Source organism: Saimiri boliviensis, chromosome 5, assembly GCF_048565385.1.
Source record: "Saimiri boliviensis isolate mSaiBol1 chromosome 5, mSaiBol1.pri, whole genome shotgun sequence".
Lineage (NCBI taxonomy): Eukaryota > Metazoa > Chordata > Mammalia > Primates > Cebidae > Saimiri > Saimiri boliviensis.
In genome coordinates this window covers 1,413,526-1,432,544 of record NC_133453.1, presented here as the reverse complement: position 1 = coordinate 1,432,544, position 19,019 = coordinate 1,413,526, and the positions used below count along the sequence as shown (strand labels likewise).

At 60.2% G+C, this 19,019-nt stretch overlaps 1 protein-coding gene across 4 annotated transcripts; it reads left to right on the top strand.

Moving 5' to 3' along the window:
- The first annotated feature begins 6,846 nt into the window (after positions 1-6,846).
- CAPN10 (calpain 10) lies at positions 6,847-18,686 on the top strand. 4 transcript variants are annotated; one of them, XM_010347262.3, is made up of 12 exons: positions 6,847-7,181; positions 9,448-9,579; positions 10,809-11,005; positions 11,881-12,080; positions 13,796-13,937; positions 14,442-14,608; positions 14,844-15,124; positions 16,058-16,260; positions 16,401-16,662; positions 17,508-17,597; positions 17,966-18,011; positions 18,229-18,686. In XM_010347262.3, the coding sequence occupies exons 1-12, from the start codon at positions 7,041-7,043 to the stop codon at positions 18,660-18,662; spliced, it is 2,295 nt and encodes a 764-aa protein (XP_010345564.3). In that variant the 5' UTR covers positions 6,847-7,040; the 3' UTR covers positions 18,663-18,686. The 4 variants fall into 4 exon arrangements, with proteins under 4 accessions (XP_010345564.3, XP_039325481.2, XP_074254849.1 ...); XM_039469547.2 differs by having other exon boundaries at positions 17,508-17,707; positions 18,229-18,349; XM_074398748.1 differs by having other exon boundaries at positions 17,966-18,318.
- Positions 18,687-19,019: the final 333 nt, after the last annotated feature.

The window sequence follows — 19,019 nt, the reverse complement described above, 5'->3', positions numbered from 1 at the left end:
AAGGGCAGTGGAAACTCTGCAGGACCCACAGCCACAGAGCTGCAGCTCCAACACGCACAGAAGTCGGGGTATATGGCAAATGGCACTAATGACGATGATGGAGCTGAGGCCGGAAGCTGAGAGCCATGAGCTCTGTACCTGGGGGACTAGGCACTTGCCAGGCAGGTGGGGGGGGGGGTGATGTTCAAAAACAGAAAAGCAGCTGATGAAAGACTGGCTTCTACACTCGAGGGCTCAAGCCTGAGGCAACAGTGTGAGGGAGACCCATGCAAATCCCTCAGCCCTCAAGGTCCAGATAAGGTTTTCCAAATCCCTCAGGCCATGGCTGAGCAGCGACTGGTCTCCTGGAGGGTCCCTCCGCCATCCCTGCGCTAACTCTCCTGGAGGGTCCCTCTGCCATCCCTGATCTAACTCTCCTGGAGGGTCCCTCCGCCATCCCTGCTCTAACTCTCCTGGAGGGTCCCTCTGCCATCCCTGCGCTAACTCTCCTGGCGGGTCCCTCTGCCATCCCTGCTCTAACTCTCCTGGAGGGTCCCTCTGCCATCCCTGCTCTAACTCTCCTGGAGGGTCCCTCCGCCATCCCTGCGCTAACTCTCCTGGAGGGTCCCTCCGCCATCCCTGCTCTAACTCTCCTGGAGGGTCCCTCCGCCATCCCTGCGCTAACTCTCCTGGAGGGTCCCTCCGCCATCCCTGCGCTAACTCTCCTGGAGGGTCCCTCCGCCATCCCTGATCTAACTCTCCTGGCGGGTCCCTCCGCCATCCCTGCGCTAACTCTCCTGGAGGGTCCCTCCGCCATCCCTGCTCTAACTCTCCTGGAGGGTCCCTCCGCCATCCCTGCTCTAACTCTCCTGGCGGGCCCCTCCGCCATCCCTGCTCTAACTCTCCTGGCGGGCCCCTCCGCCATCCCTGCTCTAACTCTCCTGGCGGGTCCCTCCGCCATCCCTGCTCTAACTCTCCTGGAGGGTCCCTCTGCCATCCCTGCTCTAACTCTCCTGGAGGGTCCCTCTGCCATCCCTGCTCTAACTCTCCTGGCGGGCCCCTCTGCCATCCCTGCTCTAACTCTCCTGGCGGGCCCCTCTGCCATCCCTGCTCTAACTCTCCTGGCGGGCCCCTCTGCCATCCCTGCTCTAACTGGGACTTGGTGCTGGTGCTTCTCCCCTGAGGCCAGGTGCTTTGCATAGGACACTAGGGGACTCCAGGTATAAAGGCAAGGCATAGTTGACAGTCACCTGCCACAGCAGTGGGAAGGAGAACAGGCCACTCAGCCGTCACACCCGAGAAGAGGCAGCACAGGCGATCAGAAGAGGACTCTAGAACACACATCATCAGAATCTCAGACCTAAGGGGCCTTTGAAATAAACCGTAACACAGGGAGACGTGCTTGTGAAACAAGGACAGGTAGTTTCTAAAAATGAACCAGCCGGAGACCCAGGAAATGTTTTAAAAAGCAATTGCTAAAAAAAAAAAAAAAATGTAAACTCAGTGGAACAGTACTATGGTTTGAAGTTTCCTCCAAAATTCACGTTGAAATTTAATTGCCACTGCGATGGTCTCAGAGGCGGAACCGTTAAGAAGTGATCAGGCCAGAAGGGCCCCGCCTTCCCGAACAGATTCACGTCACTGTCTGGGTGCGCGCTCAGGAGCCCGGGTCGCGAAAACGAGTTTAGCCGCCTCTCCCTGTGTGTCGTCCTGCTCCTCCGTCTTCCACCACGGAATGAAGTGGGAAATAAGAATAAATAAAAGGTTCCTCTTCAAAGCTTTCCTCGTCGTTCATTAGGAATAAATAACGGTTTCTTCAGAGGTTAATTTATTTTCAAGCTTTTGCTAAGAAAGTAGCTGTTAGTCCTAATAAAAGAAGTCAGTGCATCCCCTGTTCTTAGTTCTTAAACTTTAACCTAGACGTCTGCCCGGACATGCCTGGGCTGGTCAAAGCTGCTCCCCTGCCGTATTTGGAAAAGCCATCGCCTCTCTAAACCTTCCTCGCGTGACTTCCTCTTCCTGTTCTCCTCGTTGGCCTTCACCTCGAAAACGTTCACGTTTTTAGCCAATCGGGTCAAGCATGGAGTGTGAGGTCCCGTTCTGGCCAATGGAAATTGGACCCGGCAGTAGGGCGACTGTGTCGGGTTACAGGAGTTGTCATAAACGTCCCTGTCCCCTTGTTCAGGGGCGCTCTCCCGGCAAGACTGCTGGCGAGCTGCACCCTTCCTGCGGGAAGACCAGCCTTGCTGAGTGGTCCCGTCTCACTGTGGGTTTTCCCAACGTTTTAAACCCGTTTCCAACAACTTACGTGGCAAGAAGTCCTTCACCAGATTCCAGCCCCTTAACCTTGGACTTCTCAGCCTCCAGAACGGTAAGAAATACATTTATTTTCATTATAAATTTCCCAGTCTGTGTTATTGTTACAGCAACAGAAAATAAACTTGGAGATATTAGGTTGTGGAGAGTAAAGAAAAAAAGTTTCGATCCATCGAGGCATCCTCATTCTCGACACGGCCTGCATTCTACACTCCAGGGCCCCCCATCTGCATCCCCCCAACCCTGCAACTCACTCTCATTTCTTCAGCCGTTTTCTCCCCACAATCTCTCTTCCCTCCTCATCAGACCTGCCACCTAGCAAGCTAAGCCACCTCAAGTAGCCATGCCCTCAGGGCCCTAACCGAAGCACCCACCAAGCTCATTTCCCTAAGTTGGTTTTTTTTTTTTTTTTTTTTTTTTTTGTGAGGTCATCTACAGGCTTAATGATTGGGCATACATCAGACTGTTCTTTTACTAAAAGGAATCTGATGTCAGCTGTTAACCTCCTCCCCCCCCCGCCCCCCACCTTCCCACCATCTCTCTGAATAATCACCTGGTCAGACAGAAGCCCAAAAGCAGGGACACACCAGCTAAAAGTGGAGCTTGGCAAGGGTGTCCACAGAGTGGCCAGGCCCAGCACAGCTCTGAGGGGCTTTTGACAGGCACAGGCAGAGCGCTAAGACCACCACCGCCCACCCGCCCGGCCAGCCAGGCCCAGATAAACCTCTCCTTGTTCCAAATGAATGAATGAGCTAACAAAAAAAAAATTCCAAAGTGTGGAGGAAACAACACCCACAATGCAGAAAATCGCCCACATCTGAATACGCTCACCTCGGAGGGCCAGTCCGCTGGGGAAATTCTCTGCATCACACTCGTAAGAAAACTGAAGAGCACACAACCACTTCACACCAACAGGCAAAGAATTCCTACACGGGGCATATTTATTTGTTCCCAGTTTGGTTTACTGAGCATGTATTATACGTATGATGGGAAAAAAGCTCGATCTAAACCATTGCCAACAAAGAACCCATTCCTCGTGTTGCAGTGACGAAGTGGGCTGAGGTCAGCCTGGCTTTACACTGGCTGCCCCCACCTAAGGCGCTGATGTGTCCTGTTACCAGCGGGGGACGTCCAGGTTCTTGACATTTTGAACAAAGAACTGGACAAAACACGCACACACAGCACAGGAGGAATGAAGGGATTTATTGAAAATGGAAGTACACCCCAGTGTGGGGGCAGGCCTGTGCATAGTGCATATAAATGCCCTGTTATAGATTTTGGGGCCTAAAATGCCCGCTAGAGGATTCCACTGCTTACTTGGGGTACACCCTGTGAAGACGGAGATGATGAAGTCAAGTCACCGAGTCCTTTTTTTGGCCTCCGCCCCGTGGAGAAGGGATTTCCCGTCATAACTGCAGCGTACATCGGCCGACATCCCCGAACCCAGACCCCACCTTCCTGCCTCACTACCTACAGCTGTGTGGTCCTGAGCTGTCACCGCTGCCCTCTGAAGCTCAGGTTCCTCGTTGATAAAATGAGGCAGAAATGTCTACTGCTGATAGGCGTGAGGACCACAAACTCAGCGTCTCAACCGGTCATCCAAGGGTTTTAGCCCTTTGAGCCGCTGCGGGCTGCCCCAGGTGGGACCCTCTTCACTCTTCTCAGAGAACTGACCATGGGTGGCAGCAAATACCAAAACGGTTCCTGTTTCAGCCTTGCCTGGGAAGATTCCTTCAGCTGGAACCTTTAGGTTAGGAAAAGGGAGAAGGACCCAACTCCCACTGTACCTGACCTGAGACAAATGCACAGAAGAGCCATCCTTGCTAACTCTGGGCAGTATGTGGACAAGATACTGAATTTTAATCTCTGTATCGCCATGAGAATGCAATGACCAGCACAGTTATTGCCCCCTGAACAGAGATGTAAAGCTCAGAGGAGATCCCTGGTGAGGAAGCCAGGGAACATTTGCCTGCAGAACAAGACGGGCAGCAGGATGAGATAGGGCTGATTTCACAGGGCTCCTCAACACCCATGAACTTGAGAAACAAGTGGTCACATGTATTTCAGTGCACTGGCCGGCAGTGGGGTCATGGTGGGAACTAGTCATGCCTGAAGGCCCCTCATCTTCCTATAACCCTCAAACACTGATGGCGTTCCCTCCTTTGGCGAGGGCCCTGGGGCCGTGATGCCTTAATCACAGCACTTCAGACCAAGAACCTGCAGTTGCCGTGGCTGGGGTCATGAACCAGCTGCCCTCCAACCCCCTTCTCATCCCCCCACCCCAGATGCCCCAGGGGCCAGAGGGGAATGTCGTCCTTCCTGGCTGAGGGAGCACCTCTGCATCCTGGGGAAATGGATGGGACCACAGTCCATAACGTCTTAGTCTGTTTCATGTTGCTACACCTGAGGTTGAGTAGTTGTTTAGAAAAAAGCAAAACGGGTTTATTTGGCACAAAATTCTGGTGGAAATTTCAAGATTGGGCAGCCGCAAGTGCTGAGGGCCTCATGCTACTTCAACTCATGGCAACAAATGGAAGGGGACGGGCATGCGTGGAGATCGCATGGCAGCGTGATGCCAGAGGAAGCGACACAACTCCAGGAACGCTGCCTCTCACCAGCTCTCATGGGGGCTCACCCCTCCACACAGGGTACTCATCTCTTCGAGGGATCCACCCTATTACCCAAACTCCTCCTACTACACACCACCTCCCAACACTGCCACATTGGGGATCAAATTCCAATACCGGTTTGGGCGGGGGCAGACCACACAGGCAAGTCACAGCATGGGACGCTGGCGGGGGTGTGGGGAGGGCGTGCTGACGCGGGGCTGCTGCCTACCTGGCACCAGCCGTCTCTTGGCCCTTCCAGATCCTGGGAATCTGGCTACGGGAATGGGCCCAGCCTTGGACACAGACCTGGCTGCAGGAAGCCGTTAGCTCTGCAGATTTTATCAGCCTGGGAGAATGTCACAACACAGGCTTCCAAGGAGAGTCGGGATACTGGGCCAGCCTCAGCTCTGCTACCCGCCCATACGTGGCGCCTAGGCAAACCAGCAGCCAAGTACCCAGGACAGGGAAGATAGGTGGTTCTTACTTCTCCGGGACCCCTAGGTGAAGCAGAGAACAGACTCTTCTCGAGTCCTCTTGGCTACGGTGCAACCACCAGCCCAGCAAGGAATCAGAAACATCTTCTGGAAGAATCAGCATCACAGGGGTGATTAATGGGCAATGAAGCATCCCACAGGTGCTGCGCTATGGGGTCACTCCGTTTTCCAGACTGAAGTAAGGAGATAAGCACTCTGGGCCCCTAATCGGGGGCCTGGCGGGATGAAAACAGCAGTGTACAATCACCTGTACAACTGCTCCTCGCACAGGCCCCACCTGGCCTCTCAGAGGGAGGAACCCGGGACTCCTGAACCAGATTCAGTTTCTCCTTCAATAGTAGGAACTTTTCACTTCTGACTGCAGAAAAATACCTTCAAGGTGACCATCCTTCATAGCCCGAGGCTGGGTAAAATGGCCTGAGGCGGCAAAATCTGAAAAGCTCTAAGAGGTGGCAAACTGCTGTCACTAGAGGGGTGAGGCCCCGTTCTCCTCCCCTGCCCGACCACCTTCGTTCCCGAAAAGGGAACAGGTTCTGGCAGCAAGGGTGAATCCTCGAGCAGTCCCAGGATACGACCCTCACCACGCCGCCGCACTCGGCGGCTACGGCTGCAAAACGTGGGTCCACGGGGTCACCGTCCGGCCACCAGGACCGGGTGCCCGGCCCTCTGCGGAACAGGAAGACGCTCAGCGGGACGCTCCGGCCTCCTCCCCGCCCCTAGTTAGGATGCGAAGCGTTCGACCCAAACGCCTGGAAACGAAGCCCAGGCCCCGAAGGTCCGACCCCTGCGACGCCGCTCCCCCAAGCGGCTCCCTCCGGGCCGTCTTACGTCCCAGGCCTCCCGAACACGCCTCACGCTCTTCTCCACACTCACAGCAAGGCGCTGAGCCTGCTGGGCTCCTAACCCCGGGGGCCCGGCGGGATGAAAAGCCCTATTAGGTGGCAAAGGGGTGAAGGCCTCCTCTCCCCCGCCGGACAACGACGCCGCAGCGCTCGCAAGTCGCCCTCCCAAGCGCAGCTCTCCGTGCCCCGCAAAAACCCGCGGCCGCCGCCTCCGCAGCAGAGCGCCGGAAGCAGAGAGCGTCTCGGGAGGGAGGTGCATGCTGGGAGTGGCGCTGCATGCTGGGAGCTGTAGTCTGCGGCGCCACTCGGCCAACGTGGCTCCCTGGTCCCTGACGTTCCCAGAGCCCGCGTGTGCAGGCGGTCCCGACGCCGCGGCCCTAACCTCACCGGCTCGACGACTAAACGCCAGCCGGCCCTCCGGGTATGAGCGGCGGAGGTCGGGACAGTGCACGACTCCGTGACCCCCGGAAGGAAAAATTCAGCGCGGACAGCAGCCCGGCATCGCGAGAGCTGAGCTCGGGAGCCCCGCCTCCTGAGCCTCAGAAGTCCGTGGCGCTTTCCGTCGCCCGAGTGCGATTGGGCCGCGATGTCACGTGCCCCGAAGCGCCGCGCCCGATTGGCTGCCGCCTGGTTACCTATGGGCGACTGAGGTCCGGCGTCCTGGCCTGGCCCGGCACCTGCGGGGCCCTCGGGCTTGGAGGGCTGGGCCGGGCGGCGAGTGGGCGGGATCGGCCTCGCCTTCTCTCCGGGGCTGCGACCCCGAGGCTGCCGGCTGCAGATGGGAGCCCGCGGAGCCGAGGATGCGGGCGGGCTGCGGCGCGACGCTGGCTCGGGAGCTGTTCCGGGACGCCGCCTTCCCCGCCGCGGACTCCTCGCTCTTCTGCGACTTGTCCACGCCGCTGGCCCAGTTCCGCGAGGACATCACGTGGAGGCGGCCCCAGGTGCGGCGGGGGGCTTCTGGCTTCCGAGAGCGCCGCTCCTCGAGCGAGCCGGCCGGGGCGGGCGGCCGGGGTTGCCCCGAGCGCAGGCCCCGCAGTTCCCTCCCCGGAAGGGGGCGCCCGGCCCCCTCTTTCGTGGCTCCTTCCCACGCCCGCGCAGAACGAGCAGGGCTCCGCGGTGCCCCGGGGACACGGGGCGAGACCCTGGTCCCCACCTGCGAGAGCTCCGGTCCGGAGGGATGCTCGGAGCGCAGCCAGAGGCGTTCAGCAGAGCCCCGGCCCCGGCCCCGGCCCCACCTGTGCGCCTCCGTCCTGGAGCGCGTCTGTGTCGGCTCCTCCCGGCGGAGGGCCGCCCGTGCCCCTCTGGAGTGTCTAGACCGAGCCACAAAGCGAAGTGTGAGAGAATCTCAGTTTCGGGACTTTTTGCACCTGCCTTTCCAGCTGTAAACGCTCAAAAAGGGCAACTCCAAGGGATGCCCTGGCCGAGCGCCGTATTCTTGTTTTCAGAAATGGTCTGTCTGCTGGGTGAGACTGCCCAGGGAGCAGCCTTCCCTGAGTGGATGACAGCTGGCGGCACCCGCCCTCGAACGCAGCTGGAGCCTCCGGGCTCTGGTGACTGAGCTGGCTTGGACAGGCCGCCTGGTTTCTTGGGCAACACGGAAGGGCTGGGGTGGAGGCAAGGTCAGAGCTTGTAGAGCCTTGTCATCGGAATTTGGGTCTTATTTTGTTAAAAGGTTGATTTTTAGGTGCAGTTAGAGGCCACTAGAGGGTTTGGTAGAGGAGTGATTCTTCTAGATGTGTGTTTTAGAAGCTCACTCTTGCTGCTGGGTGGGAAGTGGATTGTCGGGGCAAGAATGCAAGGGGCCATCGCAGTGGTCCTGGAGCAAGACGAAGGGGGGCCAGATTAGCGTGACGACCATTAGGATGGGGATTTGGAGTAGAGTGGTTTGAGACCTACTTTGCAGCGGGGATTGAGAGGCCTACTAATCACTAGACTGATTGAAGCAGAGGGTGAGGATAGTGGAGGAAGCAACATGCCCTCTAGGTGTCTGGCCTGAGCAAGTGGGTAGATGGTGGTCCTGGGACAGAGCCTGGGGTGACCTAGAGTTGGGCTTTGCTCTCAGGTGTTCAGGTGGAGCTGTCCTGGAGGCAGGTGTCTGCAGAGTAGGGAGATCTGGGCTAGAGGTATTCATCTGGGAGGAGGAGCATATTAAATGGTTTATGGTCCACAGCCTGGCAGAGTATCTCTGGGGAGTATCAGTAAAGAAGAAGGGGGCCTTCGGATTGAGCCTTGAAGAGCCCTAACATTTCTTGATGTCAGGCAGGTTCCCTGACAGATACACTTGAGAAGCAGCAGGCAGTGAGGGAGAGGACACCCAGGGACATGAAGCCTCATGGAGCTGAGTGGGGACCACCCCGGGGTAGCAGACGGCAGCTGTTCTGAATGCTGCTGAGTAGCTGGGAGAGTTGGGACCAAGAGAAGCCCAAGGGGTTTGGTAACAGAGACGACAGTGACACTGATAGAGGCAGTTCAGGGGGCATAACTGGCTCAGAAGCTGGAGAGCCTGTGTGGAGAGCGAATGGGAAGCAGCAGTGGGCGTCACGGCGCTTTCTCAGAGGCTGTAATGAGGAGAAGCCTGAAGGAGACTGTGGTGCTGAGGGGTAATGTCTTAAAGAACACGGCAGCCTCTCTCCCATCTTCATGCTGCTGGGACTCTGCCCCGGGAGGTGGAAAGGAAGGAGTCCAGGCTCTGAGGTGGCCAGAGGGCAGGAGATAGGGTCGGGTCCAGAAGCAGGAGGCAAGGTTGGCAGCTCAGAGGGGCGGGCAAGGGGAGTGTGGATGCTTTGAGAAGACAGGGAGAAAGGGGAAGGTCTGTGATAGTTTGGGGATGTGGGAAATGGAGCCTGCTAGAGAAACAGGAAGATTTCCAGCAGGGTGGAGGACGCATTTGAGATCTGCCAGCATGAATGAAGTGAAACTTTTCTAAACCAACATTTTGCTGTTTTGAGAAGGAGCTTGGGAGAGTTTGCGATTTTTCCGGTAAGGAAGGAAGACAGAGACAGGCCACCCACAATTAAGCTGGGCAGGGGGATTTGAAGCCAGGAGCTGAAGAACACCCACCACAGGAAACCACCTCCCTGTCCCCTTCTGGGCTACAGTGATGATCGGAAAAGCTCTACCCAACCTTTCACCTAAATCCCTGGGTTCTTAGTTTGGAGGATTCCCCAGCAGGCATGATCTAACTCTGGACAACTTTCTTTATTTCAGGAGATCTGTGCCACGCCCCGGCTGTTTCCAGATGACCCGCGGGAAGGGCAGGTGAAGCAAGGATTGCTGGGGGATTGCTGGTTCCTGTGTGCTTGTGCCGCCCTGCAGAAGAGCAGGCACCTCCTGGACCAGGTGGGGGCCCCTGCTTCCCTGTTTGTCCTGGTGCCGGTTTCTCTTCTGCGCAATTCTCCTGGCTGCTGAGCACGGGGAGCCCTCGTGAAACAGACCCGTGCGGCATGGATCTCTCGCTGTGTTGGGGAAAGACAGGAGCGTTCTGAGGCAGAGACTGAGGACTGCACTCTGGCCCTCTGCTGCAGGGGGCGGGGGGCCTTGGCCCCGCCAGTGGGCTCCATCAGGGCGGTGCTGGCCCTGCTCTCTGCCCTCCTGAGCCCTGGGCTCTCTGTGGAGTCAGAGCAGCACATTTAGAGTAAAGAGACAAATGTGCCAGCTCACAGGAGGACAGGTGGCTGGGGGCCTCTGCCCCAGATCTCTCATGAGCTAGCTGCCTGGCTTTCTTACAGCATTTGCAAAAGACGATTAAACCTGGCTCTGCTGGTAGACAGATCCTCTGGGCGGAGAAGGCCTTCTCAGGTTTGCCTTACCTAGGAGTCTTCACAGTTTTTTGCTTGGCTCGTCGCTGAGCGTTGCAGATTAATGCAGCGGCTTTGACAGTGGTGACCTCACTTGGTGTTTCACTCATTCCTAGGCCCCATGCTAAGCATATCACGGTCCCCGAAACAGTGTCATAGCCTTGCCTGCTTTGACTCTTGTTTCTTTCTTTTTAAACAAACAAGAGCCCTGAAACCACTACCATTGTGTTTCTGGCCAGTAAGTGGTGGAGCCAGGACCGTACCAGTGTCAGGGGAGGTGGTGCCTGGCCTGCACTCCCCGTGACGCTGGGTCAGAATGCTTACTCCTGAAGGAGCCCCTTTGTGGACGTGGGGGTGCAGGCAGTTGGCCCAGTGTGGGGGCACCAGGCTCCCAGCAGCAGAGGGGCTGCCATTCCTGTGGTGCCATGTTGCTTGCAGCCAGCTCAGTCAGGAACAGGGTCACTTATGCCCTTGAAAGTCACATTGTTTTGGCTTCAGGTCAGGTGCTTTTAGTGAGGGCAGCAGACCGTGTCCTGGGGTACGCGGCTCCCTTGGTGTGGTCCTCAAGCATGGCAGTGAGTGGTCTGTTAACCTCGTGTATGGTGCTCAAGCCCGGTGCATGCGCCAACATCTGGATGTGCCACAGAGTTCTCTGCAGAGCGTGGTGCCTGCAGAGTGCTCAGCTGTGGCCACACTGTGGCCGGGACGCCGGAGCTGTACCGGGCGATGCTGATGTGATGCCTGCCTTTGCTTCTCCCTGTGCATGCCCAGGTCATTCCTCCGGGACAGCCGAGCTGGGCCGACCAGGAGTACCGGGGCTCCTTCACATGTCGCATTTGGCAGTTTGGACGCTGGGTGGAGGTGACCACAGACGACCGCCTGCCGTGCCTTGCAGGGAGACTCTGTTTCTCCCGCTGCCAGAGGGAGGATGTGTTCTGGCTCCCCTTACTGGAAAAGGTCTATGCCAAGTGCGTGTGCTGGGGGCCGAAGGGCCTGGTCTGGGGCAAGTGGGAGCTGCTGCCACCACGGGCTGCCCCGGGAGGGTCTGCGCTCACTCTGGGTTACAGAGCCCCCTTCGGTTCTGAGGGCCTCGTCCTGTGAGTCGGGCAGGCTGGCCAGATGCAGAGATTCTCCTCCGAGGCCTGTGGTTGGCGCACTCCTTCCCTTCCCTGGCTCCAAAGCCCAGCACGGGGGTGTCCTCCACGGACAGCGTGTGCGCCGGCTTCCTTGCATTCTCGGCCCGGCAAGAGAGACGCTTCCTTCTGTTGTTGGATGGTCGGGACAGGCGACCCCGCTGTGTAGTTGCTGGGGAGAAGGGAGGCCACCCCGACGTAGCAGCACTTCTGTGTGGCGGTGCCGGCTCGGGGACCAGGCCCTCACCGTGAATCGTAGTTGAATGGCCTTTCCTCTTAGAATGCACTTATCATCTTGGCAAAGGCAACTGGGCCAACAGGCAGGCAGGGCAGCTGGCGGACACGGGAAGGCCAGCCAGTGACAGCACCAGTGAGCCCTTCCGTCCCAAGGGCTGGTTTTGGAAAAGCAGGGCTGGAGCTTGAGCGCCCAGGAGCATGGGCATCGTAGCCTCCGTCCCTCCTGCCCTGCTCCTGTGCCCACACCGGAGGCCGGAGAGTTTCTTTATGTGAGGGGCACTCAGGTTCGCTGTGAAGTAAGGTGTTTGAAGGTGAGGCCACGCCTTGGCTTGGTGAGGATGAGGAGGAATGCGCAGAGGGGAATAGAGGTGTGACTGAGGGCGGCCAGACGACTCGGGGTGTTGCGGACCGTGGGAGGCGGGGTGGCCGCGTCCGATGCCAGAGCTCGCTTCCATGGTGACTGTGTCCCCTAGGGTCCACGGGTCCTACGAGCACTTGTGGGCAGGGCAGGTGGCGGATGCCCTGGTGGACCTGACTGGCGGCCTGGCAGAAAGATGGAGCCTGAAGGGCGTCGCAGGAAGCAAAGGCCCCGGAGAGCACAGGACATGCCGGCAGCTGCTCCCCCTGAAGGACCGGTGTCTCATCAGCTGCTCCGTGCTCAGCCCCCGAGCAGGTGAGGCACGTGGCCCCGACCGCCAGGGCTCCGGCGCACTGTGGCTTTTTGTGTGACTGGCTACACAGTCCTGCCAGGACAGAGTGGGGAGAAGGAAGCTTGTTCTCAAGGGTGGTGTCCCGGGCTTGTGACCTTCCCCTGCTGTCCTCTTCCGGAGGGACGGGGCGCTTTACTCCCTGCCTGGTCCCTCCGGCTGGCCTGAGGCAAGAAGTAGGGGCGCCGAGTCAGAGACCGTCGTCTGTGCTGTCGCTGGCCAGCTGGGAACCAAGCAAAATCAAAGCCCGTTTTACTTTAGTGATGGACGTACGTTCATTGAAGACAGTTTGTTTACAAGAAAAGAAAGGGGCTGGGGTGGTGGCTCACACCTGTAATCCCAAAACTTCGGGAGGCCGATGTGGGAGTATCACTGGAGCCCAGGAGTTCAGGAGATCCGCCTGGGCAACATAGCAAGATCCCATTTCACAAAAGATGAAGCACAAAAGCCCTCAGATCTGCCCGCTGTGACTCCAGTGCTCTCAGTCTTCCGGAGCCCGTGCCGCGGACACGCTCCGTCCTGCACCCGCTTCTCACACCGCCACACGCGCCATCTGTGCGCTCGCTCCGTGAGCGGGTTTGCCACAGTCTCTTGATCGTTCCCCTGATGTTGGATCTTAAGGTCTTTCTGGTTCTATATAATTATAAATAACATCAATGAACATCTTTACCGTTTTTTAAATATTTAGGAGCATTTAAAATACTGGTTAAAGAATATGAATATCACAATAAAGTGAAATAAGTTGGCATAGGCCTTGGTCTGGGCCCCCCACAAGCAGACCCTAGATGGGGTTCAGGAGCACGTTGAGAGGTTCGGAGGCCTGGAGGGCACGCACTCCCTGTCCGCCCCGCTGGGGCCCAGGCCGGACCCTGGCCTCTGAGCCTTCCACCTGGGAGTGAGGGCACTGGTCTCTTGAACATCAGCTTGGGGAGCTGTTGGTTTCAGGCTGCTCCAGGGTGGGGAGGGCTAAGTCCTAGCACTTCAGGCTTTGGAGAAAGCCCCAGGCAGAGACGTGGCAGCTGGCGCTGGCTAGAGGTGCACCGGAGCCTGCCAAGGTGGCCAAGGGCCGCGGCATGGGCGGGACCCGAGTCCTTCCGGGAGCCCCTCCTCTCTAGACCATTGCCTGCCACAGATGCGGCACCTGCTCTGTTTGGCTCTTTCTTTTCTGTGCCCGTCTGTCTCAAGGTCTCCGGCCAGGTGGAGCTGTCATCCCCCCAGGCCCCCGTCCCTCCTGTGCTCCTAGTCAGGGCAGTATCCGGATGCCTGCCTGCCATGGGCTTTGCCGAGAGGAGCACTCCCTGGGTTCTTGACAGTTGCAGATGCATCTGTGCGGCGTGTTTGAGAAGTGGCACTGTGCTAGGCATCGGTCACTGATGGGTATGGGCGATGACAGACCTAGAGGAGGGCTGACTTACCCAGCACCGGACCCGGGTGGCAGCCGAGTCAGGGCCCCGGTGCTTGCTCTGAGACGCTCCTGAGCTGACAGGCCAGTTACTAGGAAAGGAGCTCCCGTGGTCCGTGGGGATCTGTCGGAAAGGAGCTCCCGTGGCCCGTGAGGGTCTGTGTTGCCACAGTCAGGTGGGCTGGAGCACGTCCGGAGGAGACGAAGGCCTGTATGTCCTCGTCCATATGGGACTTCATGGTGCCCTTCGTGCCTGTGCCCAAGCTGTTCCTCACGCAGGTGTCCGGGAGCTGGGGGAGTTCCATGCCTTCATTGTGTCTGACCTGCGGGAGCTCCAGGGACAGGCGGGCCACAGCGTCCTGCTGCTGCGGATCCAGAACCCCTGGGGCCGGCGGTGCTGGCAGGGGCTCTGGAGAGAGGGGTGAGTGGCGAGGCCTCACTGCGCTCGGGAGGGGGCCCAGTGCCAACCTGGCCTGTGTCCTGGTCACCTTCAGCTGTTAGGACATTACTTGGATGTCTCCAGCAAGGCCCCTGAGCCCCTGCTCTTGTGACACCATGCCATGCTTCTCTTGGTCCCAGACAGTGCTTGTGATGGCTGCTGAGGTGGCCAGGGGCTGCGGCCTGGGGTTTCAATAGGGCGGACATCATCATGAGCTCAGGCGGCAGTCCCAGGAAGATGCGTTCAGAGGCACGAAGTTCCTTTGGGAAAAGAGAGGGCTCCGGTGGGGGGCTGCTGCCCGGAAGGCCTGTGCTGCAGGCAGCTTCAAGTGTGTGGCGGGGACAGGGAGCCGCAGAGCTGGGCCGGGAGGGCGCTGGCAGGATCTCTGGGCTCTCTGGGTCCCCTCCAGCCTCCCCCCCAGCCTGCCTGCCAGTTAATGCTACCAGTTTTCAGGAGGGGCTTCCGCTGAGTTGAGGTTTCTTGCAGGGGTGAAGGCTGGAGCCAGGTGGATGCAGCAGTAGCGTCTGAGCTCCTGTCCCAGCTCCAGGAAGGGGAGTTCTGGGTGGAGGAGGAGGAGTTCCTCACGGAGTTTGATGAGATCACCGTCGGCTACCCCATCACGGAGGCTGGCCACCTGCAGAGCCTCTACACAGGTAGTGCCCCAAGGGCTGTGCGGGCGTGTGCTCTGCTGCCCAGGCGAGGAGGCTAGGCAGTGCCCGGTTTGCTTCTCTGTAGTGTGGAGGGATGCTTCTGTCCCAGGAGCCGGGAGGAGGGTGGGCTCGTGGGAGGGGCTGGCTCTGTCTGTGGCCGCAGGGCTTGTGGGGTTGGAGTGGCGGGAGGCCAGCTTGGAGCCGTGTCCTTTAGCTGACACCTGTGTTCTCTCACTAGAGAGGCTGCTCTGCCACACTCGGGTGCTGCCCGGGGCCTGGGTCAAGGGGCAGTCAGCAGGAGGCTGCCGGAACAACAGCGGCTTTCCCAGCAACCCCAAATTCTGGCTGCGGGTCTCAGAGCCGAGCGAGGTGCACGTGGCTGTCCTGCAGAGATCCCGGATGCATGCGGCGGACGGGGCAGGCCGGGAGCGGGCGCTGGTGGGTGACAGTCGTACTTCATGGAGCCCAGCAGGCATCCTGGGCAAGCACTACCAGGCTGTGGGCCTGCACATCTGGAAGGTAACTCGGCCCCGCCTGGCTCACGCTCCGTGGCACATGTGGCATGGAGGCCCATGGAGCTCTGGGTTCTCGGAGCAGTCCTGCCGGGACACATGGGACCCTGCCCCAGGCCCTACCAGCCTCCCCCTCCTCGGGCCATGGCACGGGGTTGCACCTGCTGGTGCCCCCTGACCTGGCCATGACCCGAGACTGCCAGCTTGGGCTTCTTTCTGCCTGGCCTTGGGCCGCGTTGGCCAAAGGAAGCAAAAGAGGCTGCAGCCAGGACAGGACCCACGGGGCGCTGGGCCCAGGGCTCCCGACAGCGCCATGCCTTCCTGGGGTGGAGGCGGAGTGCTGGCCGAGGACCTGCCTGGGCCAGTCCCAGCTCTGCAGCCTGGCGTGTGACCTCTCCCTGCCCGCCTCAGTCTCTTCCCCTGCAAGGCGGCATCCTGACACGGGCCGGCTCGGCCCCTGGTTCACAAACGTGCTGTTTCCTGGAAGAACTGATGGGGGCGCCTGGGAACAGAGGCCTGAGTGTGGGCGAGGATGTGCCGGCCGCGTGCTCAGGGGCTGGGTTTTAATCTCGTGTGTCCTCATGGGTGTGACGCCTGGTACCACACTGTTGCCTGTCCCTTCACGGATGTGGCCCCTTGAGGTTCCTTTCCTCTTACAAAAGAAGGTGCTGGAAGGCCCACTGTCCAGCAGCCCCCAGGTTGCCTGGGCCACGGCGCCTCCTACAGGGAGGACTTGTAGGCTCCAGATGGTGGCCCCAGGACCAAGTGCGGCCCTGGACAGGCGGGTATCTCCAGCTGGCCCCTGAGAGAGGGTGGGGGGCACTGACCGGCCTTGGCACCGTCATCTGCTGCCTCCAGAGGCTGCTGTGCTCGGAGCAGGAAGGCCAAAGCGCCTGAGGCTGGCCTCTCCCCTGCACTGGGCCTCTGCCCATGCTCACAGGTGGAGAAGCGGCGGGTCAGTCTGCCCAGGGTCCTGTCTACGCCCCCTGTGGCTGGCACCGCGTGCCACGCATACGACCGGGAGATCCACCTGCGTTGCGAGCTCTCACCGGGCTACTACTTGGCTGTCCCCAGCACCTTCCTGAGGGACGCACCTGGGCAGTTCCTGCTCCGAGTCTTCTCCACCGGGCGGGTCTCCCTCAGGTGAGAGGAGCCGCACAGCGCCGCCTGTCCTCCGAGGCAGGGTTCGGGCACCTTCCCTCGGGGCTGGCGGGTGTCCGTGTGGGGGCCGAGGCCGCCGGGAACCTGCCGCCAGCGGCCTCCCATGTTTGTCTCCCTGGCAGTGCCATCAGGGCAGTGGCCAAGAACGCCGCCCTCGGGGCAGTCCTGCCTGCAGGGGAGTGGGGGACTGTGCAGCTGCGGGGCTCGTGGAGAGCCGGCCACACGGCAGGTGGCAGCAGGAACTTTGTCTCCTACCCCACCAACCCCTGCTTGCCCTTCTTGGTCCCCGAGGGCCCCGGCCCCCGCTGCGTCCACATCACTCTGCATCAGCACTGCCGGGCCGGCGACACGGAGTTCCACCCCATTGGCTTCCATGTCTTCCAGGCAAGCTCCTCGCCGTGGGGGGAGGGGAACAGAGGGGCCCTCAGAATTTGCATCTTGGCCTTGGTTGTTCCGGCCGAGGGCGCTGGGCTCAGTCACGTGGGTGCGCAGCCCCAGCTCCCCTGCCCTTCGAGCCGCCGCCTGGAACCCACACGGGGCTCCCCCCATCTCCATCCTCCACGGGCAAGGGGACCTGGGAGGTAGGGCTCAGCCAGGCAGGGCGGGCTTCCGGAGGAGGTGGCGAGTGGGGAGGAGGGAGAAGTTTGTAGGGGACGGGAGGCCGAGCCCTGGGCTTAGGGACACGGGAGCCCGACAGACTCAGGTGAGAGGAGGGGACGCCCAGGCTGGCCGGCCACAACAACCCCTGTGTCTTAGGAAGTCCACAGTCACTGGGCCCAGCCGGCGGCCCCTTGTCCACTGTGTCCCGAGGTCCATTCCCCGCCGACCAGTGTCCCCTGAAATGCGGGGCCAGGATGAGGCAGACGGTGCCCCTCGGTTTACGGTGGGCCGCCGGGACTCCGGGAGCCTCGCTGTGTGCCCCAGGCAGCCGGCTCAGGTCCCCCAAAGCTCTGAGGAAAACACGTCCCAGGGGCCAGTGAGGGCACCCTTGGGGCGGGCTGGGCAGTCACAGGTTTTTAAATGAAGCCCTTGGTGATGCCACAGGCCTCCAGGCTAGAGCCCTGCTGCCGGCACCTTCTGGCAGGGGCGGTCAGGCCTTGCTTGGGAGGCACGTCCAGTGTCTGGGGCTATGTGTGACTCAGGAGGGCTGAGAGCGTCCAAGCAGGTAGCCCCGGGCTGTGCCCCCTACCCCTCGGCCAGCCCCTCAGTCTGAGCCCGCGCCTCTCCAGGTCCCGGAGGGTGGCAGGAGCCCAGACGCGCCCCCGCTGCTGCTGCAGGAGCCACTGCTGAGCTGCGTGCCACACCGCTATGCCCAGGAGGTGAGCCGGCTCTGCCTCCTGCCTGCAGGCACCTACAGGGTCGTGCCCTCCACCTACCTGCCAGACACAGAGGGGGCCTTCACGGTGACCATCGCAATCAAGATTGACAGGTGGGGCCCTGCGACTTGGGTGGCCCGCTGGAGGCTAGGGTCCTGGAGTCTTAGCGCTCATCCATGCCCCACGTCTCTTCTGCCTGCCCCTCACCCCCAAGCTCCTATCTGTCCTGGCAGACCAGGGCTGTCCTGCCTGCCTGGGGACCCTTCCCTGCTGGTCTGGGCTTGGGGGGAGAGACTTGGGGGGGTGGGCAGGAGCGCGCAGCCCCTCAGGCCTGCGGGGTGTGGGAGTGGTGAGCTGCCATCTCCCCGCAGGCCGTCCATTCACAGCCAGGAGGTGCTGGGCCAGTCCCTCCAGGAGGTACGTACGCAGCCCCAGCCCGCTCACCTGCCTGCCTAGGGTCTCTCCGCAGCCTCTGCCTGGGACATGAGGTGCCTCGACTCTTCCTGTGAGAGCTCCGGGTGGTGTCCCAAAGGTCCAGGGGAGCTGGGGCTGCGTCCCATTCCCTGGCCGGGCTCTGGGTGCGCCGTGAGAAGGGATGAGCGCCGCGCTGTCTAGGCCTCATCTGTCCTTGCAGGTCTCCGTCAGGGCGGTGATGAACACCTAGCTGTGTGGCCCCGTGCCAGCTCAGGTGACTGGAGCCGAAGGCCTGCAGGGTTCCCAGCCGCCGGCCTTTCGTTGTCGGGGGCTGGGCTGGCCAGGCCAGCCAGGTGCTGTTTGGGGGCTGGTCCTGAGTCTTGGCCCGCCTCCCAGCCCTGCCAGGCGCTGCTGCCTAGGGGTCCACAGGAAGCCTCCATCGTGAGAGACGCAGCCCTCGGGAAGAGCAGGTGCTGCAGTAAGGGCGGGAAACTCGGTGGCTTCTGTGGCGCCACTGAGACAGCAGAGACCCCAGGATCCTTCCCAGACCCTCCTTGGCGAACTCTAGAAGAGGTCTCACACCTGGAGGGGAGGGCAGTGGCTCTTCTTTATAACTATTTATTGTCTGAATCGCTTTTAGGATTAACTTTATAAATAAACATGAGCACTGAGAATTTGCAGATGAGTCACACTCCAAGTAGCTCCAGGCTGCATTTGCCCTTGCTGAGCGTGCTGTAGGGAGGGCTGGGTGCCCGAAGAGGTGGTGAGGATGAAGATGGCCTCCAGAGGGCCCGGGGGCCTGGGAGGTGGGCAGAGCCAACTCAGGCAGGGCAGGTTTCAGGAGGAGATGGTGAGTGGGGAGGAGGGGAGAAGTTTGGAGGGGTGGGCACAGGGCATGCCCCAGGCCAGGAGGCTGAGGTTGAGGCCTTGGGGGGACCAATAGACTCAGGAGTGGGGAAAGGGAAGGGCCAGCGAGGCGCTGCCGAGGCTGTGGCGAAGGGCGTCTCGGAA